The sequence below is a fragment of the Culex pipiens genome, chromosome 1 (genome assembly GCF_016801865.2).
Source record: "Culex pipiens pallens isolate TS chromosome 1, TS_CPP_V2, whole genome shotgun sequence".
Classification (NCBI taxonomy): domain Eukaryota; kingdom Metazoa; phylum Arthropoda; class Insecta; order Diptera; family Culicidae; genus Culex; species Culex pipiens.
The window spans coordinates 62,221,816-62,247,035 of record NC_068937.1 but is presented as its reverse complement, the minus strand read 5'-3'; the positions used below and the strand labels follow the sequence as shown (position 1 = coordinate 62,247,035).

General features: G+C 38.3%; 3 protein-coding genes across 5 annotated transcripts in view; 2 read left to right on the top strand and 1 right to left on the bottom strand.

The window, feature by feature from the left end:
* The window catches only part of LOC120418059 (acetylcholine receptor subunit alpha-like), a 664,850-nt gene that overhangs the window by 530,825 nt on the left and 108,805 nt on the right, over nucleotides 1-25,220 (bottom strand). The gene's annotated exons all lie outside the window — the stretch shown is intronic.
* LOC120418066 (probable glucosamine 6-phosphate N-acetyltransferase) lies at nucleotides 1,493-3,404 on the top strand. Of its 2 annotated transcripts, none has more exons than XM_039580325.2 (4): nucleotides 1,493-1,841; nucleotides 2,192-2,399; nucleotides 2,455-2,644; nucleotides 2,744-3,404. In XM_039580325.2, exons 1-4 carry the CDS (start codon nucleotides 1,821-1,823, stop codon nucleotides 2,961-2,963), a joined length of 639 nt encoding a protein of 212 aa, XP_039436259.1. In that variant the 5' UTR covers nucleotides 1,493-1,820; the 3' UTR covers nucleotides 2,964-3,404. The 2 variants fall into 2 exon arrangements, with proteins under 2 accessions (XP_039436259.1, XP_039436258.1); XM_039580324.2 differs by having other exon boundaries at nucleotides 1,496-1,841; nucleotides 2,189-2,399.
* Nucleotides 15,499-25,220, top strand: part of LOC120418062 (E3 ubiquitin-protein ligase RING1) — a 28,061-nt gene continuing 18,339 nt past the window's right edge. Inside the window, exons 1-2 of one of the 2 annotated variants that reach the window (XM_039580318.2) lie at nucleotides 15,499-15,818; nucleotides 15,883-16,738. In XM_039580318.2, coding sequence (XP_039436252.1) covers nucleotides 15,540-15,818; nucleotides 15,883-16,738 — 1,135 coding nt within the window. In that variant the 5' untranslated portion in view covers nucleotides 15,499-15,539. The remainder of the gene's footprint in view (nucleotides 15,819-15,882; nucleotides 16,739-25,220) is intronic. The other variant, XM_039580321.2, reaches the window with a different exon arrangement.

Below are 25,220 nucleotides of genomic sequence, written 5' to 3'. Positions count from 1 at the left end.
AAGCAGCCGCTCGGTTACCTGTGGTTCTTCGTTGCGATTCGGGTCTTCCTGCGCGCGTGCTCGTCGTGCTACTGGTGTTTCGCTCCGTCGAGCGTCTTTCCTTCCCGCCGGTTTTTGTTCCGTCCGTGGCCAAATTTGTCAGGCTTGTTCTTCGATGCGGGATCCGTTTGCCGTGACCTTGCTGGTTGGCCAACACGCCGGAGTCACCGCGGCAGCAGTATGTTGTGGCTTTTCGTGTGGAGTTTTTCTGGAAGCAATCCTTTTTGGCCGGCCCAATCTGCGGCTCAACGAAGCCGACGTCGTGAAGTCGCGATGTCCGGGGGTGCGGGAACGGATATTATCCCCGGCGGCGGGTTTCTCTCCGCTCACGCGGTTTCGACGACCGGACAGATTCGCCGTCCACGCGGTAAACCGATCGAAACACAGCGTGGAGCTTCTCCACCACACGTCTTGTTCGTTCACTGGCAGCCACAGACTATTTTTTCGCAGCAAGCGGAAGTGATTGCGCATGATGGTGTTGGTGCGCAGTTCAAGCAAATTATTGTTTTCAAGCGAGCGTTAGCAGCGTTTGCGAGCGAACGGGGTTTTTTTTTTGTTTACATATTTACACGGTAGCTCACATTTACAGAAAACGGACTTATTTTCTAGGCCTACGCAATACAGCATTTAAAGTTTTCATACGACCTGGGGAATTGTTGTTATTACAGTGAGTGAGAAATAGCGTCATTTCGACCCTTTTTGGTTTATTACAAATTAATAACTCATGTTTTAGTTATAAAAAAAACATTTGTCATTGTTTATCCAGCAAGGACTGATGACTGGTCCAATAGAAAAACGAATAAATATTGAAATGTTCGACCTTTTAACCAAAAGCGTGTCGTTTTTGTCGCTTGAGAATGTGTCTTTTTCATTCCTCTACCAAGCTGATCGATAAAGCAGGGATGTCTGTGTGTTACCGTCAGTGGGGGTGACATTGGGGGTTGTATAGGAGACATCTTAAGATGGTTTAGCTTAAATCTCGTTCCTAGAACAAATCAGCAGCTGTCTAAAGAAGAGATTCGTTTTTGGCCTAAAATTACCTCTCGAAAAATCATCTTTTTAATACTTTTGTTGGAATTGCTCAAAAAGTACCTAAATGTTTGAAAAACTCTGCTTCAATACGATTTCCTCGAACAAGAAATACTGTTTGATGACTTGTTTTTACCATATTTTTGTATTTGAGCATAATTTTAGTTTAATTTCACCCCCTCTAAGGGGTGAGATTGGGTCAATTTTCAAACGAATGGCATCAAAGGTAGAGTTCATCAAATTCCACCATATTTTGGGAAAGTCCATGTTAGTAAACAAACTATCTAAGAACAATTCTACGTAAAAAGATTTTCGATGTTATTCAAATTGTTTTTGTTATTATGAAATTACGAGAAGTGTATAGTTTTATGGCCCATAGTCACCCCCACTGACGGTATATGTATTTACAAGCGCTGCCACAACCCAACAACACAGTCGTCTCTTTTACTTTCACGTTTGTCTGTATCTGGTTTAGACTATCCACGCTGGCATTGAATGTCAGCCCAGAGATCCAGATCAGTCTACGATAGTCGCCAAGGAAGTGTGTTGTGAGTTTACTCGCGGTGCGAGTCTAATAAAACAATAATTTTGATAAGTTTCGGTATCTCTTCCAATATCGATACGAGTGGGGAGCGTGTCATTAGTGTGAAAACTGGGGTTTCGTGCGTGGTGATGAAAGCGACTCCGGCGTAACATTGATTGACGACTTGCTTTACCTCTCAAAGCTCGTTTCGGTGGTATTCTTCAGCAGGATGGGTGCCTCTAATATCGAGGTGAGTTGATTAGTTATTATTCATGCATTCTTTAATCATTTACAGACAGAAGTTTATTCACACCTCCGTTGCAAACGTGGCAACCTTCTTATAGCTTACAACTCGAGGAATTCGTCAAACTGGTTGCATGTCCATTAATTGGCGAAACTGGTTCCTGTTGGTACATAATTGAAGCAAAAAAGAGATTGGACTTTTTGTTCGCTCGAAGCAGTGAGAGAGGCGTATGCGGAAGCATTTTTTATTGTTATTTATTTAACTTTTTTTTATTTTTAATGTTTGCAAAACTACATTGCTCGACTTTGCCAAGGTCAACGTGAATTGTAACCTTATTCTACGTCTTATTTCAGCAGGAGCTATCCCTGTACAACAGCTCTATCCTAGCGAATCTTAACTTTGCTGGTTCACCGGCCACATTCAACCCGCCCATATCGGCCGACAATCCCGGCGAACCATGGCTGAAAGTTCGCCCTCTGCAAACCGGCGATTTCCACCGTGGATTCCTGCAGATATTGTCTCAGCTGACGGCGGTCGGCAACGTTTCTTTGGCGCAATTTTTAAGTGAGTTTGTAAAGTTTACTAAAGTGACCTTACTTACACTAATCCTCTTTCACAGATCGATTCGCCCAAATGCGTGCCAGTGGAGACTATTTCGTTACGGTAATAGTCGACACCCGGAGTGATAAGATTATCGGAAGTGCCACTCTGGTGCTCGAGCACAAGTTCATCCACGGCTGTTCAGTCCGGGGTCGCTTGGAGGATGTGGTAGTAGATGACACCTATCGAGGCAAGCAGCTTGGAAAGCTGTAAGTAACAACATTACAAAAATGTCCCTCATCATATTCAAACAAACAAACCCCTCGCTTAACCTTTCAAACAAACAAACCCCTCTCTTAACCTTTCAGAATCGTCGTAACCGTATCGTTGCTCGCTCAACGTCTGGGCTGCTACAAGATGTCTCTGGACTGCAAGGACAAGCTGATTCCGTTCTACAAATCGATAGGCTACGTACTGGAACCCGGAAACTCCAACACGATGAACATTCGCTACGAGCAGCCAAGCGCGGCGGTTTCTGCCAACCACACGTCGGGCTCAGAACCGACACTCCCAATCGATCCCTCCTGACAATTAGCCGCCGGTACTGCGAACCAAAAATCCAAGCTCTAAAGTCCAAATGCGAACAGTGGCCGCATTATCAAGAAACTCAGCTGCACAGGACAGCCACAATTCGTCCAAAATTTCGTTGAGCATCAAGCTTCTCCTGTTACCATCACCAGCATGCAGCTAAGTTTTCAACGGACAGAGCATCGGTTTTCAATTATGATATAGTGCGAGCACGTCGGATTATTTCAATAATTGGATTTCAATTGGATTTTTGATAGTAGTATCTGGCACAAGACTGGATTATTTTCATATTTTTTTCATTGTGGTGAAAGTGTTTTATTGGGCCTTTTAATATCTATGTTTGAAAAAGAAAATACTAAATCACGGAGCATGCCAAATTCGCACTCTGTGTCGCTGTTTAAAAATTCTCTTTTATTTAGTATTAAAGATACCAAAAAATAACTCAGTTAATTTTATTTCTTTGGGACAAATTCTTTGCTGAAGCGTCTTCGTGGTCAGATTGCCGTCCAGAAAATGAGGCGAAATTGGAACGAAAATTGTTATTGCATATAGCGGTTTACGCACTTCGGAAGGAACCGGTCAAGAAAAAAAATCAAATGGACAGCAGCGGCAGCGCAAGCAAGTCAGAGAGGGTGAAGAAAAGCCCCAAGAAATCGCTCCCTCTCCTTTGTTCTGCCGTTCGTAAAGCTGTTTCTTGACCCCTTTCCTTCCGATCTGCATACTAGCCTTATTCTGAATACTCCTGATAAAGCTACCGTAAACTGGGGTGACTTTGATAGCCCGGGTGACATTGATTGTTGCCGACGCTGTAGAGCTGTTCCAAACTAACAGACAGATCGGTGGCGATGGACGACCCACGACTTGTCAACGATGAGGAGCGAGACGTCAAACGCCGGAAGTAAAGGGGGGAAAAAAGCTTGATCGATTGTGTTACGATACCGAGTAATGCGAGGTGTTTATCGTAACAAGTAACTTTTATTAGATCAAGTATAATTATAAGTAATTACAGACTGATCGCACTTCTTCAGCCGGCGCGGGTGCAGGAGAGAATGAAAGACTCTGCACGGCTGACAGATGTTGATGCTGTCACGAAGACAGTTTGCAGTCGGGTGCGAATAGGGTCGCATCCCAACACCTCCCCCTTTCTAGAAGTCGTGCAGCTCGCAATAAATAGGTGTGAACCGCAATCTCAGCGAGCGTCGCAGGTGTGGTGCTTCAGGATGAACTCTATCCGCGGAGAAACTTGATTGGCGATCCGGGCTTGATGGCTGGAACTGTTGACGTAGCTCGTTCAATGCTCCAGGTTCAGCTGGCTTCAAATTCCGAGCGCCCAGCAGAATGTCAAGAGAAAGTTTCTGCTCTGCTCGATACTCCTTCACAGTCGTCATTATGTTGCCACAGCTGATCGCTGAATAAACAGATGATACGATGTCGTTCCGGGAGTCCAACACGTTGCAAGAGCGGTCCTGGATCCCAAGCCCAAGCAGCGTACCGAAGAACCTTGAAGATGTTGAAATCCTTGGTGTTGTTCTGCTGGTTGAGCTGATCGTCCGGCGCTAGCATTGTTGTTGTTCTCCACGTTGGTGAATTGGTTGTCGCCCGGAGGGCCTTTCCCCCGATGATGTTGCTTCGAGTGTCTGCTGGCCTGTGGGCGCAAAACACTCTGCGGACTCGTCCGACTTGAGACCGCCGCGGACGAATCTGTGAACAGATCGACCGACTTGCACGTGCCCGTTGAGGTGATGTTTACTCCTACCTGGACACGATCGCTGTGTGTGATCGCAGCGCTGCTCCTGCACCTGATTGACGACCAAGATGTCATCGATTTGACTGACGCCGCAGACCTTGTTGTTTACCATCAGATGAGATGCATCCGGTGTGAATGTTTCCGGAATGCGAATGAGGATGGCAAACGATGAACGATGTGGTCGATGCGGATCGATGACTGACAGGTCGGTGCGTTCGGACAGCGCGCCCTCCGCTGGTATGATGACGTCATCCAGTGAAGACAGCGACAGATTGTTGAAACTCTCTTTGGCGGCCGGCTGGGTTGCTGTTTGGTCGGAAGACAGGTGTAATTGTTCCTGCTCCAGCTCACCTGTGCGCACGATCGCTTGTGATCGTGGCAGCCGGGTCTCCACCGCTTCGTGCGAGTCACCTTCGGTGTGGTCCACGTGTGTGAGGTGAGAGTTGGTGCTGCAGGGCTCGCGGCTGCGGTCAAACAGATCTCCCGACGGCGTTTGAGCCTCCAGCTGGGACGCTGCCGTGTGTGCGTCCAGCTCGTCGAAGTTCTTCGCCAACTGCTGCTGCTGACACAGGTTCTGCTGCAAAAGTTGCTGGACTGCCTGGTCATCCATCGCGCACCTAACCTCACTCACAGCGCTCGGTGAAACTCGCGAAAACGATCACGAACGGAGCCGACTCCGTAATCCTCGTCGCCAATTTGTTACAGGACTCAATCTAGGACTCAATCGACATCGAGTAGATATGGTAGATATTACACTTCTGGTACGTTCGTTTCATGGCTAGTTCCACACTGAGTGCCGCATTTAGAGCTGTCAAAGTGTTTCTTTGAAGAAACTCGCGCTAGTTCCGGACGAGTTTCGCCGCCATCTTGGAACTGAAACTCTAGTGCCGCACTCGATATTTTTTCAGTTTCATGCGAGTTCCATGCACACTGAAAAAGAATGTTCGTTTGAACCAAAACTGGCACCGACGAGTGTGGCACTCAGTGCCGCACTGGCTGTTCAAACGAACGTACCATTCGAATCGCACGACCGCGGGACTGCACACTCAAAATCAGAAGTACCCTTCAAAAAGGGTTTTATCTACCCTTTATCTGCACTCAAAATCAGAAGTACCCTTCAAAAAGGGTTTTATCTACCCTTTATCTGTCATCCCAAAGAAAAAAAACCCTTTTTGAGGGTTACTTCCACCCTTTTTTTCAAGTTCACCCGTCGTCACCCTTTAGAAAAGGGTTACTACCGGTAAACTTGAAAAAAGGGTGGAAGTAACCCTCAAAAAGGGTTTTATTTCTATGGGATGACAGATAAAGGGTAGATAAAACCCTTTTTGAAGGGTACTTCTGATTTTGAGTGTGTCATCCCAAAGAAAAAAACGTTACTTAATCCACCATAAGGTGGTTGGTGCCTTCCTCGCATTCATGTTGTATTTGGGTCATTCCATCTGAAGCGGAACAGCATTTGAAAATTACCATCTCCGATCCTGCTCAAATTTGGCAGAGCTGTTGATACTATCAAAACATGCAAGAATCCCGAATTTCGTCCAAATCGGACCACCCTCTCCATTTTGGTACCTCCCCAAAAAGTCGACTTTTTGGCGATTTTTGAGCGAAGCCCCTATTTTCAAAAGGCGTTAGCTCAGGAACCACAACTCATAGAAGGTCGGTCTTAGACTCAATTTTGAAGGAAATTGGACATAGAATCCATTTCCGTGATCAAAATTTCGATTAATTTATTTTTTCTACCTGTATTGCGCAATTGAAAACTTTAAACGGCCGTATCTCAAAACACCCCAACTTGTTTTTTTGATTTGACCACACCATCGTATTCCCCGGCCGATTTTACATAAGAATCACTTATCGACAGAAATGAATATGTTTCGTTCCAGAGATATCGAATTTTAAAGTTTTGAGTTTTTGAGATTACCTAAATCAGCTTCATTCGCCGCATCTGCTCAAAGCTCACAGGCGGGCTGATCAATAATTGCTACCTGGTGGTATGGGAGATGATTAATTTAATTTTTATTTTTATAATTTTACGCAAATATTTATTCAAATAGCTAATACCTTGATTAATCTATTTTTGTGTAAGGAATATTTATTAGGTTATTTTGAATGCACCGTTTTTTACGTGGAGTACCCCGAGGCCATGACTAGGGCCTTTGTCATTGGCGGTAGCAAAATAGTGCTATTTAGCAAAACCTGATTTATGGTTTAAAAGTTTGATCATATTAAATCGACGACGACATTGCTCGTACGGTATTTCATTACACGCGTTTAAATGGGACGAAAGGCCGTAAGAGCAATGTCGTACCGCCCCTTTCAAATGTTGCTCTGGAACTTTGTAATTTTCTAACATTTTTCAGTTTTATACTTTCCAGAAATCCTTTTCCTACTCCTTGTGATCGTCCTTCACTAGAATACAACGTATCACCAAATTTTATTCATTTTAACGGTGCACATAAATCAGAGCTTTTGCACCCAGATTTTGGTTACACACATTTTGGTATTTTCAAATCTACGGGAACTATCGATATAATTTTTGAATCATCCCCTAAATTACTGTCTATAAAATAATTTACAACAAAGTTTGACTATTTTAACAATCAGATTTTTGCAGGATTGGGTCCGTAAGTTGCTGTCCTCCCTTAATTCATATTTTTTACTCAATAATGTATCGTGCACTTATCGTTCAGTGTTACTTACAACATCAATTGCATTTTCCTGCTCGCTCCGTCGTAATCCAATTCTGCTCTTTACCGTGTGTCATTATTGTTCTGTCATGTGGGTTAGCACAGAAATTCACTTATTTTTTTGAGCAGATAAACATTCACGATTAAACTCAAGTTTCCTACAGTGTTATACAATTAATTTTTGCTCAATTTGATAAAGATTATTTATGATGAATTATTATTTCAATAAATGACCAGGTAGCAGTTATTGATCAGCCCGCCTGTGAGCTTCCAGCAGATGCGGCGAATGAAGCTAATGTAGGTAATCTCAAAAACTCAAAACATTAAAATTCGATATCTCTGGAACGAAACATATTCATTTCTGTCGATAAGTGATTCTTATGTAAAATCGGCCGGGGAATACGATGGTGTGGTCAAATCAAAAAAAAGGTGCAGGTGGTTATGTTCTACATGACCAATATGACAAAGAACTTTGTACAAAACTCTAAAAATCATGCTATTTTTATTTATATTTTTTAATTCTTTGCCTATTTATTTAATCCTGAATAATTAATTCTAATTAAATTTATTCAATCAATGGCACCGGTAGAACCTTCCCTCAGGGCCATGGCCACTCCGGGTGTGGCCAATCCTGTCAAAATGGCAATTTTAATCACCAGTATCAAAAACCATGAATTTTGACACCCATATTGCCCCAAGTCGTATGGTTCGATAAATGTCCCCCGGTAGAACCTTCCCTCAGGGCCATAGCCACTCCAGGTGTGGCCAATCCTGTCAAAATGGCCATTTTCATCACCAGTATCAAAAACCATGAATTTTGATACCCATATTGCCCCAAGTCGTATGGTTCGATAAATGTCCCCCCGGTAGAACCTTCCCTCAGGGCCATGGCCACTCCGGGTGTGGCCAATCCTGTCAAAATGGCCATTTTCATCACCAGTATCAAAAATCATGAATTTTGATACCCATATTGCCCCAAGTCGTATGGTTCGATAAACGTCCCCCCGGTAGAACCTTCCCTCAGGGCCATGGCCACTCCGGGTGTGGCCAATCCTGTCAAAATAACCATTTTCATTACCAGTATCAAAAACCATGAATTTTGATACCCATATTGCCCCAAGTCGTATGGTTCGATAAATGTCCCTCCGGTAGAACCTTCCCTCAGGGCCATGGCCACTCCGGGTGTGGCCAATCCTGTCAAAATGGCCATTTTCATTACCAGTATCAAAAACCATGAATTTTGATACCCATATTGCCCCAAGTCGTATGGTTCGATAAATGTCTCCCGGTAAAACCTTCCCTCAGGGCCATGGCCACTCCGGGTGTGGCCAATCCTGTTAAAATAACCATTTTCATTACCAGTATCAAAAACCATGAATTATGATACCCATATTGCCCCAAGTCGTATGGTTCGATAAATGTCCCCCCGGTAGAACCTTCCCTCAGGGCCATGGCCACTCCGGGTGTGGCCAATCCTGTCAAAATGGCCATTTTCATCACCAGTATCAAAAATCATGAATTTTGATACCCATATTGCCCCAAGTCGTATGGTTCGATAAACGTCCCCCCGGTAGAACCTTCCCTCAGGGCCATGGCCACTCCGGGTGTGGCCAATCCTGTCAAAATAACCATTTTCATTACCAGTATCAAAAACCATGAATTTTGATACCCATATTGCCCCAAGTCGTATGGTTCGATAAATGTCCCCCCGGTAGAACCTTCCCTCAGGGCCATGACCACTCCGGGTGTGGCCAATCCTGTCAAAATGGCCATTTTCATCACAAGTATCAAAAACCATGAATTTTGATACCCATATTGCCCCAAGTCGTATGGTTCAATAAATGTCCCCCCGGTAGAACCTTCCCTCAGGGCCATGGCCACTCCGGGTGTGGCCAACATCCTACCAGTTTGGTCCCAACCCCATTGCCTTGAATCACTCTGGTTTCCGAGTGACCATTCTAACAATGTTCTTTAGAACAGAATTCCTCCCAAGTTGGTGCACAACCTGTGTCTTTCAATGTGTGTATGTGTGTGTGAGCAATAAAATTACCACCGTCAATCCGTCTCTGACGGATTTTCTGTCAAAACTAACTGTTCAGAGGCTATCTGTTAGCTTATATAGTCCGCATGAAATGTGGCAACATGGTGCAAATTTTGCCTCGTCTCCTGCTTTCTTGGAACTGTCACGCGAGAATGTTGCACCATTGTTGCCACATTTCATGCGAACTATATAAGCTAACAGATAGCCTCTGAACAGTTAGTTTTGACCGAAAATCCGTCAGAGACGGATCGACGGTGGTAATTTTATTGCTCACACACACATACACACATTGAAAGACACAGGTTGTGCACCAACTTGGGAGGAATTCTGTTCTAAAGAACATTGTTAGAATGGTCACTCGGAAACCAGAGTGATTCAAGGCAATGGGGTTGGGACCAAACTGGTAGGATGTTGGCCACACCCGGAGTGGCCATGGCCCTGAGGGAAGGTTCTACCGGGGGGACATTTATCGAACCATACGACTTGGGGCAATATGGGTATCAAAATTCATGGTTTTTGATACTTGTGATGAAAATGGCCATTTTGACAGGATTGGCCACACCCGGAGTGGCCATGGCCCTGAGGGAAGGTTCTACCGGGGGGACATTTATCGAACCATACGACTTGGGGCAATATAGGTATCAAAATTCATGGTTTTTGATACTGGTAATGAAAATGGCCATTTTGACAGGATTGGCCACACCCGGAGTGGCCATTGCACAGTGTTCGGAATGGCAAAATTAAGTGGAATAAATTGATAACTATTTTATTTGACGTCCTAGCCAAATGGTGTCTTCGGAAGAGTTGTTGTACTTGATAAGGGCTATCTTTTGAAGTTATTGACATACAGGGTGACGACCTTCCAGGGTGTCAACCATAATTAACTTTGTTGGATGACGTTGTAGGGCTTTGGTGTCTTGGGCAAAGTTGTAGAGGAGAAAAATTCATGAAGGTTGGTCGAAGGCGCCAAATTTGGAGCTCTTAATCTACTCGAGATATACGCCAGTTTTGCAAAAATGGTCCAAAAAGCACTTTTTTGTGATAACTTAAAATGTTAGCGTTTTAGCGGACTACTATGTTCTGAAGAGTTGTTTATGACATAAAATTACATATCTTTGCCGAAAACAGCAAAATGTTTTGAGCCTTTATTGAGGAGTTAGGTATAACCATTTTTAAGTGATTTTGAGCCTATTTTCAAGTTGCAATGTTTTCAAAATGGCGCATTTTGGCGCAAAACCGAACAATGCACCTGAAAGTACACACTTTCAACTACATTTCCTGAAAATATCTCCTTGTATATATTTTTAGATATCTCAATTTGAATTTGCCGATTTTTAATCAATTTATTTATAAATGTTATTCGAAATCATAATGAATACATGGTGAAAATCGGTAAATTGAAAGGTAAATTGATCGATTTTTATGGAAATTACATTGTCTATGAAAAAATACGACAACCTTTCCAGAGTGACCACATATAAAAGGAAATATTTAATTTTAAATACGAACAATTATTTAAAATTTTTGCTTACATTATTTTTGGGAAAAACATGTATTTATTCATAATTTTAAAATGTGTATCATAATTTTAAGCATAAACAATGTTATACTGCGGGCGTCAATAATTAGAGTTCACGTGCGGTGATACGACCGCAAGATAATGGTCGCATGACAGCCGCAAGACAACCGCAGAACAAATTTTTGGCTGTTGTCAAAGGTTGCCTGGAGTTTTGAGCTGACTTTTTGGAAAATATTGAAAACAAACCAAGTTGACAGCCAAATCAACCAGAATTTCAGTTCAACTTGCTGATTTTTACACTGTGGTAATAAGGCGGCAATAATCTCCTGTCACTCACAGCGAAGGAGAAACGTGATTTTATCTCGCAATAAGCAATATTAAAATCGATCAATTTACCCTTTCAATTTACCGATTATTACCACGTTTCAATAAGATTTCACTTAAAAATTATAAATAAATTGATAAATACCGTCAAATTCAAATTGAGATATAGTGGACTCTCTCGTTGTCGATATTGAAGGGACCGTCGAGAGCAGGAGTTATGAAAAAAATCAAAGCAATCTATTTGAAGGGACTGAAAAATTTATTGACAGCTGGAGTAATATTGATATCAAGAAGATCGACAACGAGAGAGTCCACTGTATCTCTAAATCGACACCGATAGACACGGAGATATTTTCAGAAAATGTAGTTGAAAGTGTGTACTTTCATGTGCATTGTTCGGTTTTGCGCCAAAATTTGCCATTTCGAAAACATTGCAACTTAAAAATATGCTCAAAATCACTTACAAATGGTTATAACTCCTCAATAAAGGCTCACAACATTTTGCTGTCTTGGGCAAAGATGTGTAATTTTATGTCATAAACAACTCTTCAGAACATAGTAGGCCGATAAAATGCTAACATTGTAAGTTATCCCAAAAAATTGTTTTTTTTACCATTTTTGCAAAAATGACGTAGTAGATTAAGAGCTACAAATTTGGCGCCTTTGACAAACTTTCATGAAATTTTCTCCTCTACAACTTTGCGCAATACACCAAAGCCCTACAACGTCATCCAACAGAGTTAGTTTTTGGTTGACACCCTGGAAGGTCGTCACCCTGTATGTCAATAACTTTAAAAGATAGCCCTTATCAAGTACAACAACTCTTCCGAAGACACCATTTGGCTAGGAGGTCAAATAAAGGAGTAATCAATTTATTCAAATGCCCTGAGGGAAGGTTTTACCGGGGGGATATTTATCGAACCATATAAATTGGGACGGTACCAAAAACCATGAATTTTGATACCCATATTGTCCCAAGTCGTATGGTTCGATAAATGTCCCCCCGGTAGAACCTTCCCTTAGGGCCATGGCCATTCCGAGTGTGGCCAATCTTGTCAAAATGGCCATTTTCATCACCAGTATCAAAAACCATGAATTTTGACACCCATATTGCCCCAAGTCGTATGGTTCGATAAATGTCCCCCCGGTAGAACCTTCCCTCAGGGCCATGGCCACTCCGGGTGTGGCCAATCCTGTCAAAATGGCCATTTTCATCACCAGTATCAAAAACCATGAATTTTGATACCCATATTGCCCCAAGTCGTATGGTTCGATAAACGTCCCCCCGGTAGAACCTTTCCTCAGGGCCATGGCCACTCCGGGTGTGGCCAATCCTGTCAAAATGGCCATTTTCATCACCAGTATCAAAAACCATGAATTTTGATACCCATATTGCCCCAAGTCGTATGGTTCGATAAATGTCCCCCCGGTAGAACCTTCCCTCAGGGCCATGGCCACTCCGGGTGTGGCCAATCCTATCAAAATGGCCATTTTCATCACCAGTATCAAAAACCATGAATTTTGACACCCATATTGCCCCAAGTCGTATGGTTCAATAAATGTCCCCCCGGTAGAACCTTCCCTCAGGGCCATGGCCACTCCGGGTGTGGCCAATCCTGTCAAAATAACCATTTTCATTACCAGTATCAAAAACCATGAATTTTGATACCCATATTGCCCCAAGCCGTATGGTTCGATAAATGTCCCTCCGGTAGAACCTTCCCTCAGGGCCATGGCCACTCCGGGTGTGGCCAATATCCTACCAGTTTGGTCCCAACCCCATTGCATTGAATCATTCTGGTTTCCGAGTGACCATTCTAACAATGTTCTTTAGAACAGAATTCCTCCCAAGTTGGTGCACAACCTGTGTCTTTCAATGTGTGTATGTGTGTGTGAGCAATAAAATTACCACCGTCAATCCGTCTCTGACGGATTTTCTGTCAAAACTAACTGTTCAGAGGCTATCTGTTAGCTTAGGGAGCGTTCTTTTATTACGTAACGCAGTAGGGGGGGAGGGGGGGTCGGAGACCGTGTTACGCTCCATACAAATTTTTTAAAATTTGTATGGAAATTTTGTTACGAGGGGGGGGAGGGGGTCTAAAAGTCCGATTTTTCGCGTTACGTAATAAAAGAACGCTCCCTTATATAGTCCGCATGAAATGTGGCAACATGGTGCAAATTTTGCCTCGTCTCCTGCTTTCTTGGAACTGTCACGCGAGAATGTTGCACCATTGTTGCCACACTTCATTCGTTGCTGACCTCTTCCGCAGTACCAAGCACGCAACATTTTCGTAACGCGCGACATTTTTCGTTTTTCTGGATTGACACCTCACCAGAATAGAGCCCTTAGGACAAAGTTCTTTGTCAAAAATAAGTTGGGGTGTTTTGAGATACGGCCGTTTAAAGTTTTCAATTGCGCAATACAGGTAGAAAAAATAAATTAATCGAAATTTTGATCACGGAAATGGATTCTATGTCCAATTTCCTTCAAAATTGAGTCTAAGACCGACCTTCTATGAGTTGTGGTTCCTGAGCTAACGCCTTTTGAAAATAGGGGCTTCGCTCAAAAATCGCCAAAAAGTCGACTTTTTGGGGAGGTACCAAAATGGAGGGGGTGGTCCGATTTGGACGAAATTCGGGATTCTTGCATGTTTCGATAGTATCAACAACCCTGCCAAATTTGAGCAAGATCGGAGAGGGTAATTTTCAAATTTGCACTTTTTCGTGCACAGTTGAGATGGAATGACCCATTTACAATTTAATTTAGGAGGTTTTTTTTTTAATTTTTATTCAATTTTCAATTCTTTTTATACCAACTCTCCAAAATAAAGGAGAAAAGTCTCATGAGTTATATATGTCAGTAAAAGGTCGTGTAAATCTTTGTCGAGACAAATTGATGAAGCAACATAATTTATACAGATTTTTTCCAGAAGAGACGCAGATACTGCTTAAGCAATGTGGCAACCGGGCGATACGCATGCAAGGGGGTGTGGCTGCCAATCAATCCCCCGCGTGGTCGGACCAAAATCCCTACGCATGCTGCCCGACTCTCGCGCGTAAGCAAAAAGATCCGGCCTTTGAGGTTATGCAAAAATCACCCTTTTTTGTAGCTACAAAAAACTTTTTCTTGGCATAACTTTAGAAGTACTTCACTAAACAGAATAAAATTTAATAGGGTCTTAGAGGACCTCAAAACGAACAGAATAAGGCGGATCCGGCCAAAATCAGTTCAGCCAGTTCTGAGATAATCGTGTGGAAAAAATCATGTCTACACACATCCCCACAGACATTTGTTCAGAATTTGATTCTGAGTCGATAGGTATACGTGAAGGTATATCTAGGAGTCGTATTTAAGAAGTTCCTTTTTCGAGTGATTTTATAGCCTTGCCTCAGTGAGGTGAGGAAGGCAAAAACCCTTTTTGAGGGTTACTTCCACCCTTTTTTTCAAGTTCACCCGTCGTCACCCTTTTGAAAAGGGTTACTACCGGTAAACTTGAAAAAAGGGTGGAAGTAACCCTCAAAAAGGGTTTTTTTTCTATGGGATGACAGATAAAGGGTAGATAAAACCCTTATTGAAGGGTACTTCTGATTTTGAGTGCAGTCTATCAGGGTTTCTACCTTGCGTGTCTCTCATTTTTTGAACTCTACTGTAAAAATCGATGAACAGCTTGTCATGTCATCCGCAGCCATGCCAGATATACAGATAAATCTGTATTTTACAGATTTTTCGATCCCAAAAATCCCAAAAATCTGTATATACAGATTTTTTAAAAATGGTTATATTTGAAAGTTTCAACAATTTATTAAATAGGGGAACAGCATCTAATTCCAGCGTGCCTCTAATGTTGGCAGGTCAGAACTTTGACATTCAATTAAAGCTAATTAAAAGCGTTTTCAACTGAAATCGAGTGTTAAATAGCTCAATAAGAAGTGAGCAAGCAAGTTTCTATAAAAAGTTTTGAAAAATTAGTTGTTTAAATAGTAAAAATCAGTAAATTGGATGGAGTTAGGAGCGAGTGCTTAACCTGCCAAACATACGAGAATTTCCCCTAATTTATGCTTTAATAAGATTAAAAAGCTAAAATCTGCTGTTAAAAATTATAAAATGTCTTCTATGGCTTCGAATTCGATAAGATACAGATAAAATACAGATTTATTTTCAAGAAAATAAAGATTTTCCGCAAAATAATCTGGCAACGTTGGCATCCGTGTTTTGAGTCAGTTTTGTGAAAAGGTAAATAGAAAGTGTAGTGGAAAAATGGCGTCGTTGGAGCCGCTGCAAAATAAAACATGGGATTTATCGCTGTACGAGCTGAACCGAATGCCCCAGGAGGCTATCACGGACAACACGGAGATTGCGGTTTCACCCCGTAGCCTGCACAGTGAGCTTATGTGCCCGATCTGTCTGGATATGTTGAAAAAGACGATGACTACGAAAGAGTGTGTGAGTTACAAATTGTCTTTTTTCTGTATTCGCGGTGGAAATTTGTTGAGTCTGATGGATGCGATGGATCTGCCAAAGCAATGGACACCTATTGTAATATATTACATTGCAATATTATTAATATATTATTGTATTTATATGTTTACTGTATTCATAGCTACATAGGTTCTGCTCCGACTGCATCATTACGGCTCTTCGGAGTGGCAACAAGGAATGTCCCACTTGTAGGAAAAAGTTGGTCTCAAAGCGTTCGCTGCGACCGGACCCTAACTTTGATCTGTTGATTTCTAAGATTTACCCAAGTCGGGACGAGTACGAGGCCCACCAGGAACGGGTGTTGGCCAAATTTAACCAGAGCCATTCTCAGCAGGCCCTTGTCCATTCCATCAACGAAGGCATTAAGTTGCAGTCACAAAATCGGCCCAACCGTAAGCAAAAGAGTGAGAATGATTTGACGGCATCGGCGGCGGCCGGAAATGCCGGATCTACTACCAATTCGACGCAGAATCCAACTGCACCGGTAGCTAGCAATAATCCAGCAATTGTGGCCATCAATCCGGGCCCTGCGTTGAATAACACTCCACAAGCTACGCCTGCAAACAACAGCAACAACAACAACGGAAATGCCCCGCCGGAAATCATGAACCGGGAAGGTTCCTCCCACAATCTGGCCGGAGAGCTAACCCGACAATCGTCGAATCCACCTTCGGTCCGCAGCACTCCGTCGCCGGTTCCTTCCAATGTGAGCTCAGCAAGCAAGGCCAAACGGGCTCGATCGGTGCTAACGTCGGAAAAGTCCGAAGAATCCGAAAGCAACAGCGAAATGGATGGCCGGACGGAAGAAAACGATTCCAACCTGGACACGGAGGGGGAAGGCAACTCCGAGCACGGAAGTGACGAAATCGAGCTGGTTTTTAAGCCACACCCAACCGAAATGACCGGCGATAATCCGTTGCTCAAGGCGTTAAAGGAAAATTCGGTGCGATACATTAAGACCACGTCGAACGCCACAGGTAATGGGAAATATATAATCTAGCTTAACTGTTTTCTTATTGAGGCAGTTGATTTTGATCGGTTTGCTCTAGAGCAGCGATTCTCAACGGGGGTACCGAGCCTACTTGATTTACACGGTAGTGGGTACCAGCCTAGAAGAAGGTTGAGAATGGCTGCTCTAGAGGTCGTATCGAGGTGCTCCAATTTGGATGAAACTTTTAGCGGTGTTTTGTCTATACATGAGATGAACTCATGCCAAATATGAGCCCTCTGAGACAAATGGAAGTGGGGTAAAACGGGCATTGAAGTTTGAGGTCCAAAAAACATTAAAAATCTTAAAATTGCTCCCATTTGCGTAAAACTTGATCATTTCCATTTCTCTTAGATGCATTCGAAAGGTCTTTTGAAGCACTTTAAAATGACATCCTATAGACTATAGACATCTAGGATTGGTTAGACTTTTTCTCATAGCTTTTGCAAATAACTGTTAAAATTTGATTTTTTTTATATCTTAATACCTTTTTGTAACAGCCTCCAACATCCATACTGCTATGGGCCAAAAGATAGGTAGGGGGAAATGGGGCAAGTGTAACAAGCTAAGGAAATGCTCGTTATAACCCATTAAAAACGTTAAAAAAATCTGTCGGTGTTTTTTTATTATCCTTATATTCCAGGTCTTGACTAAAACTTTGATAGAACAAGTTTTTAAATAATCCTGTTTTTTAATGTAAAAAATGATTTTAAAATTTTTGATTTTCCGTACGTTTTACTAAACTAGTGGGGCAAGACAAACAACCCGTTGGGGCAAGAGGAACAATGCATGGAACAACATGTTAATTTGTCAACAATTAAACTAAGAACTGTTATCACTTAGTGTTGCATTCTAGTCGGACCGCGAATAAATACATGTTTTGCCACAGATTAAAATATATTTATTACGGACAAACAAACTAAAATGTACAAAATATACAATGCCGCCTGTGCGGCTGCGCGATACAATTACGTCGCGAGACAATAGACGAATGAAGCAGAGTCTAAAGCATCTACATGATGGCAGATCCAGCTGCGATCAGTGAGCCCAGATCTGCTGTTGTTTTCATGGTCCCAACATCTCCCCCTTTGAAGATGAAGGACGATCGAACCACAGGCCAGCTTTCCGTTAATGAAAACTGCCTTGGATACCACACTATTGATGTGGTTGATCTCCGGAGTCTGTACAGACAATGGCCGCGGGCAGTTGCTGAATGGTTAATCCCTAGCGCCGTCTGCTACAGTCCGGTTTTTGGATGACGAAGAACCCGTGACGTCCGTTGTCGCTGATGCTGCAGCCGAGATGCTTGATGGTGGTCCATCTCCAACGGAAGGCGTTCTTGTCGGTGGCTCTACTACTCCCTAGAGGCAGCAAACGGTTCCGGAATGCCTGGCCCGAAACAGGTTTTGACACTGCTTCCTTGGTGGCGCAATTCCGGCAGACCCGACTTGCCCGTTGATGATGGAGTGTAGAGATGGCGCAGGTGATTGCCGGTTGTGAAAACCGCGCTGATTCCTGACGGCCATTGTGGTTGCAGACTCCCCTTTGTTGCACATGATGAAGTGTGGCTGATGTGCGCTGACCTCGGGAGTCGATGCTGAGCAGAACTTGGGTCACTTTCTGCTGCTGAGGTGCCCGCGTGCGAAGGTGAGATGCATCAGTGACGCGACCCGGAGCATGCATTGCCGACTGCAGGCGGTACTATTTCTGGCAGCCAATCGTCCGGTTCCTTGATCTGCATGCCTTTTCCCCCTTCTGAATGAAGCACGCGCGGGGTGCCAAATTGATGCAAGTGGTGCAATCAATTTGCTCCTGACTCGTCGCCAATGTTGCATTCTAGTCGGACCGCGAATAAATACATGTTTTGCCACAGATTAAAATATATTTATTACGGACAAACAAACTAAAATGTACAAAATATATAATGCCGCCTGTGCGGCTGCGCGATACAATTACGTCGCGAGACGAATGAAGCAGAGTCTAAAGCATCTACATGATGGCAGATCCAGCTGCGATCAGTGAGCCCAGATCTGCTGTTGTTTTCATGGTCCCAACATCTCCCCCTTTGAAGATGAAGGACGATCGAACCACAGGCCAGCTTTCCGTTAATGAAAACTGCCTTGGATACCACACTATTGATGTGGTTGATCTCCGGAGTCTGTACAGACAATGGCCGCGGGCAGTTGCTGAATGGTTAATCCCTAGCGCCGTCTGCTACAGTCCGGTTTTTGGATGACGAAGAACCCGTGACGTCCGTTGTCGCTGATGCTGCAGCCGAGATGCTTGATGGTGGTCCATCTCCAACGGAAGGCGTTCTTGTCGGTGGCTCTACTACTCCCTAGAGGCAGCAAACGGTTCCGGAATGCCTGGCCCGAAACAGGTTTTGACACTGCTTCCTTGGTGGCGCAATTCCGGCAGACCCGACTTGCCCGTTGATGATGGAGTGTAGAGATGGCGCAGGTGATTGCCGGTTGTGAAAACCGCGCTGATTCCTGACGGCCATTGTGGTTGCAGACTCCCCTTTGTTGCACATGATGAAGTGTGGCTGATGTGCGCTGACCTCGGGAGTCGATGCTGAGCAGAACTTGGGTCACTTTCTGCTGCTGAGGTGCCCGCGTGCGAAGGTGAGATGCATCAGTGACGCGACCCGGAGCATGCATTGCCGACTGCAGGCGGTACTGTTTCTGGCAGCCAATCGTCCGGTTCCTTGATCTGCATGCCTTTTCCCCCTTCTGAATGAAGCACGCGCGGGGTGCCAAATTGATGCAAGTGGTGCAATCAATTTGCTCCTGACTCGTCGCCAATGTTGCATTCTAGTCGGACCGCGAATAAATACATGTTTTGCCACAGATTAAAATATATTTATTACGGACAAACAAACTAAAATGTACAAAATATATAATGCCGCCTGTGCGGCTGCGCGATACAATTACGTCGCGAGACGAATGAAGCAGAGTCTAAAGCATCTACATGATGGCAGATCCAGCTGCGATCAGTGAGCCCAGATCTGCTGTTGTTTTCATGGTCCCAACAATAATCATACAAATATCTATGTTCTTACTGAAAATACAATAATAACCTTCGGGAAGTCGCGTGTTTTCGCCTTTCTTACAAGTGCCCTTACAAACTGTGTACAAAGTACACGTACGCGACCTCCGGTGGGATAATCTGAAATTTTGAAATCCAACCAAACAACAAATTGAAAAACAAACATTTCAGAAATTTCAAATAACATTTTTTTTAAATAACAAAGAAAATTTCAACAAAAATCTGAAATTTGGAAAATCAAATTTAAAAATATACAGAATTGAATAATAATTTTAATTTTTAATGTTTTCATAAATTCCATAGATCAAAAATGTTAAAATTCGAAACGAATGTGCAAGTCGAAATTCCAAAAGTTTTAAAAATCGGAAATATAGAAATTCGTAAATACAAATTTACGAAAACCTCGAAATTATAACAATCAAAAACTCTATTTCTTCCAAAATTAAAAAATCTAGAATGAAAGTTTAAGAATAAAGAAATTTAAAAAAATTAAGAAATTTAAGAATTTAAGAATTTAAGAATTTAAGTTAAATTCTTGAAATTATAACAATCAAAAACTCTATTTCTTCCAAAATTAAAAACGTTACTTAATCCACCATAAGGTGGTTGGTGCCTTCCTCGCATTCATGTTGTATAAATACAAAAAAAATGTTGTATAAAATTGTAAATTTACAATTTAATTTAGGAGGTTTTTTTTTTAATTTTTATTCAATTTTCAATTCTTTTTTTACCAACTCTCCAAAATAAAGGAGAAAAGTCTCATGAGTTATATATTTCAGAAAAAGGTCGTGTAAATCTTTGTCGAGACAAATTGATGAAGCAACATAATTTATACAGAATTTTTCCAGAAGAGACGCAGATACTGCTTAAGCAATGTGGCAACCGGGCGATACGCATGCAAGGGGGTGTGGCTGCCAATCAATCCCCCGCGTGGTCGGACCAAAATCCCTACGTATGCTGCCCGACTCTCGCGCGTAAGCAAAAAGATCCGGCCTTTGAGGTTATGCAAAAATCACCCTTTTTTGTAGCTACAAAAAACTTTTTCTTGGCATAACTTTAAAAGTACTTCACTAAACAGAATAAAATTTAATAGGGTCTTAGAGGACCTCAAAACGAACAGAATAAGGCGGATCCGGCCAAAATCAGTTCAGCCAGTTCTGAGATAATCGTGTGGAAAAAAATCATGTCTACACACATCCCCACAGACATTTGTTCAGAATTTGATTCTGAGTCGATAGGTATACGCGAAGGTATATCTAGGAGTCGTATTTAAGAAGTTCCTTTTTCGAGTGATTTTATAGCCTTGCCTCAGTGAGGTGAGGAAGGCAAAAATCTAGAATGAAAGTTTAAGAATAAAGAAATTTAAAAAAATTAAGAAATTTAAGAATTTAAGAATTTAAGAATTTAAGAATTTAAGAATTTAAGAATTTAAGAATTTAAGAATTTAAGAATTTAAGAATTTAAGAATTTAAGAATTTAAGAATTTAAGAATTTAAGGATTTAAGAATTTAAGTTAAATTCTTGAAATTATAACAATCAAAAACTCTATTTCTTCCAAAATTAAAAAATCTAGAATGAAAGTTTAAGAATAAAGAAATTTAAAAAAATTAAGAAATTTAAGAATTTAAGAATTTAAGAATTTAAGAATTTAAGAATTTAAGAATTTAAGAATTTAAGAATTTAAGAATTTAAGAATTTAAGAATTTAAGAATTTAAGAATTTAAGAATTTAAGAATTTAAGAATTTAAGAATTTAAGAATTTAAGAATTTAAGAATTTAAGAATTTAAGAATTTAAGAATTTAAGAATTTAAGAATTTAAGAATTTAAGAATTTAAGAATTTAAGAATTTAAGAATTTAAGAATTTAAGAATTTAAGAATTTAAGAATTTAAGAATTTAAGAATTTAAGAATTTAAGAATTTAAGAATTTAAGAATTTAAGAATTTAAGAATTTAAGAATTTAAGAATTTAAGAATTTAAGAATTTAAGAATTTAAGAATTTAAGAATTTAAGAATTTAAGAATTTAAGAATTTAAGAATTTAAGAATTTAAGAATTTAAGAATTTAAGAATTTAAGAATTTAAGAATTTAAGAATTTAAGAATTTAAGAATTTAAGAATTTAAGAATTTAAGAATTTAAGAATTTAAGAATTTAAGAATTTAAGAATTTAAGAATTTAAGAATTTAAGAATTTAAGAATTTAAGAATTTAAGAATTTAAGAATTTAAGAATTTAAGAATTTAAGAATTTAAGAATTTAAGAATTTAAGAATTTAAGAATTTAAGAATTTAAGAATTTAAGAATTTAAGAATTTAAGAATTTAAGAATTTAAGAATTTAAGAATTTAAGAATTTAAGAATTTAAGAATTTAAGAATTTAAGAATTTAAGAATTTCAGAATTTCAGAATTTCAGAATTTCAGAATTTCAGAATTTCAGAATTTCAGAATTTCAGAATTTCAGAATTTCAGAATTTCAGAATTTCAGAATTTCAGAATTTCAGAATTTCAGAATTTAAGAATTTAAGAATTTAAGAATTTAAGAATTTAAGAATTTAAGAATTTAAGAATTTAAGAATTTAAGAATTTAAGAATTTAAGAATTTAAGAATTTAAGAATTTAAGAATTTAAGAATTTAAGAATTTAAGAATTTAAGAATTTAAGAATTTAAGAATTTAAGAATTTAAGAATTTAAGAATTTAAGAATTTAAGAATTTAAGAATTTAAGAATTTAAGAATTTAAGAATTTAAGAATTTAAAAATTTAAGAATTTAAGTTAAATTCTTGAAATTATAACAATCAAAAACTCTATTTCTTCCAAAATTAAAAAATGTAGAATGAAAGTTTAAGAATAAAGAAATTTAAAAAAATTAAGAAATTTAAGAATTTAAGAATTTAAGAATTTAAGAATTTAAGAATTTAAGAATTTAAGAATTTAAGAATTTAAGAATTTAAGAATTTAAGAATTTAAGAATTTAAGAATTTAAGAATTTAAGAATTTAAGAATTTAAGAATTTAAGAATTTAAGAATTTAAGAATTTAAGAATTTAAGAATTTAAGAATTTAAGAATTTAAGAATTTAAGAATTTAAGAATTTAAGAATTTAAGAATTTAAGAATTTAAGAATTTAAGAATTTAAGAATTTAAGAATTTAAGAATTTAAGAATTTAAGAATTTAAGAATTTAAGAATTTAAGAATTTAAGAATTTAAGAATTTAAGAATTTAAGAATTTAAGAATTTAAGAATTTAAGAATTTAAGAATTTAAGAATTTAGGAATTTAGGAATTTAAGAATTTAAAAATTTAAGAATTGAAGTTAAATTCTTGAAATTATAACAATCAAAAACTCTATTTTTTCCAAAATTAAAAAATCTAGAATGAAAGTTTAAGAATAAAGAAATTTAAAAAAAATAAGAATTTAAGAATTTAAGAATTTAAGAATTTAAGAATTTAAGAATTTAAGAATTTAAGAATTTAAGAATTTAAGAATTTAAGAATTTAAGAATTTAAGAATTTAAGAATTTAAGAATTTAAGAATTTAAGAATTTAAGAATTTAAGAATTTAAGAATTTAAGAATTTAAGAATTTAAGAATTTAAGAATTTAAGAATTTAAGAATTTAAGAATTTAAGTTAAATTTTTGAAATTATAACAATCAAAAACTCTATTTCTTCCAAAATTAAAAAATCTAGAATGAAAGTTTAAGAATAAAGAAATTTAAAAAAATTAAGAAATTTAAGAATTTAAGAATTTAAGAATTTAAGAATTTAAGAATTTAAGAATTTAAGAATTTAAGAATTTAAGAATTTAAGAATTTAAGAATTTAAGAATTTAAGAATTTAAGAATTTAAGAATTTAAGTTAAATTCTTGAAATTATAACAATCAAAAACTCTATTTCTTCCAAAATTAAAAAATCTAGAATGAAAGTTTAAGAATAAAGAAATTTAAAAAAATTAAGAAATTTAAGAATTTAAGAATTTAAGAATTTAAGAATTTAAGAATTTAAGTATTTAAGAATTTAAGATTTTAAGAATTTAAGAATTTAAGAATTTAAGAATTTAAGAATTTAAGAATTTAAGAATTTAAGAATTTAAGAATTTAAGAATTTAAGAATTTAAGAATTTAAGAATTTAAGAATTTAAGAATTTAAGAATTTAAGAATTTAAGAATTTAAGAATTTAAGAATTTAAGAATTTAAGAATTTAAGAATTTAAGAATTTAAGAATTTAAGAATTTAAGAATTTAAGAATTTAAGAATTTAAGAATTTAAGAATTTAAGAATTTAAGAATTTAAGAATTTAAGAATTTAAGAATTTAAGAATTTAAGAATTTAAGAATTTAAGAATTTAAGAATTTAAGAATTTAAGAATTTAAGAATTTAAGAATTTAAGAATTTAAGAATTTAAGAATTTAAGAATTTAAGAATTTAAGAATTTAAGAATTTAAGAATTTAAGAATTTAAGAATTTAAGAATTTAAGAATTTAAGAATTTAAGAATTTAAGAATTTAAGAATTTAAGAATTTAAGAATTTAAGAATTTAAGAATTTAAGAATTTAAGAATTTAAGAATTTAAGAATTTAAGAATTTAAGAATTTAAGAATTTAAGAATTTAAGAATTTAAGAATTTAAGAATTTAAGAATTTAAGAATTTAAGAATTTAAGAATTTAAGAATTTAAGAATTTAAGAATTTAAGAATTTAAGAATTTAAGAATTTAAGAATTTAAGAATTTAAGAATTTAAGAATTTAAGAATTTAAGAATTTAAGAATTTAAGAATTTAAGAATTTAAGAATTTAAGAATTTAAGAATTTAAGAATTTAAGAATTTAAGAATTTAAGAATTTAAGAATTTAAGAATTTAAGAATTTAAGAATTTAAGAATTTAAGAATTTAAGAATTTAAGAATTTAAGAATTTAAGAATTTAAGAATTTAAGAATTTAAGAATTTCAGAATTTCAGAATTTAAGAATTTAAGAATTTAAGAATTCAAGAATTTAAGAATTTAAGAATTTAAGAATTTAAGAATTTAAGAATTTAAGAATTTAAGAATTTAAGAATTTAAGAATTTAAGAATTTAAGAATTTAAGAATTTAAGAATTTAAGAATTTAAGAATTTAAGAATTTAAGAATTTAAGAATTTAAGAATTTAAGAATTTAAGAATTTAAGAATTTAAGAATTTAAGAGCGAGTCCACGAGCAAAGCATACCCATCTCGCATCGACCTCACCAATCTGCCTGAAATTTTCAGGGGTTGTTTGTACATATAAAACTAGCATCTGGCCAAAATATGAGCACTCTAGGTCAACGGAAAGTGGGGCAAATCGGGACACAAAGTTTAAAGGTTCAAAAACGTCAAAAAATTTAAAAAGGCTATAACTTAGGCAAAATTCAATTAAATTTCAAAATTCAAAATGCATCTGAAAGGG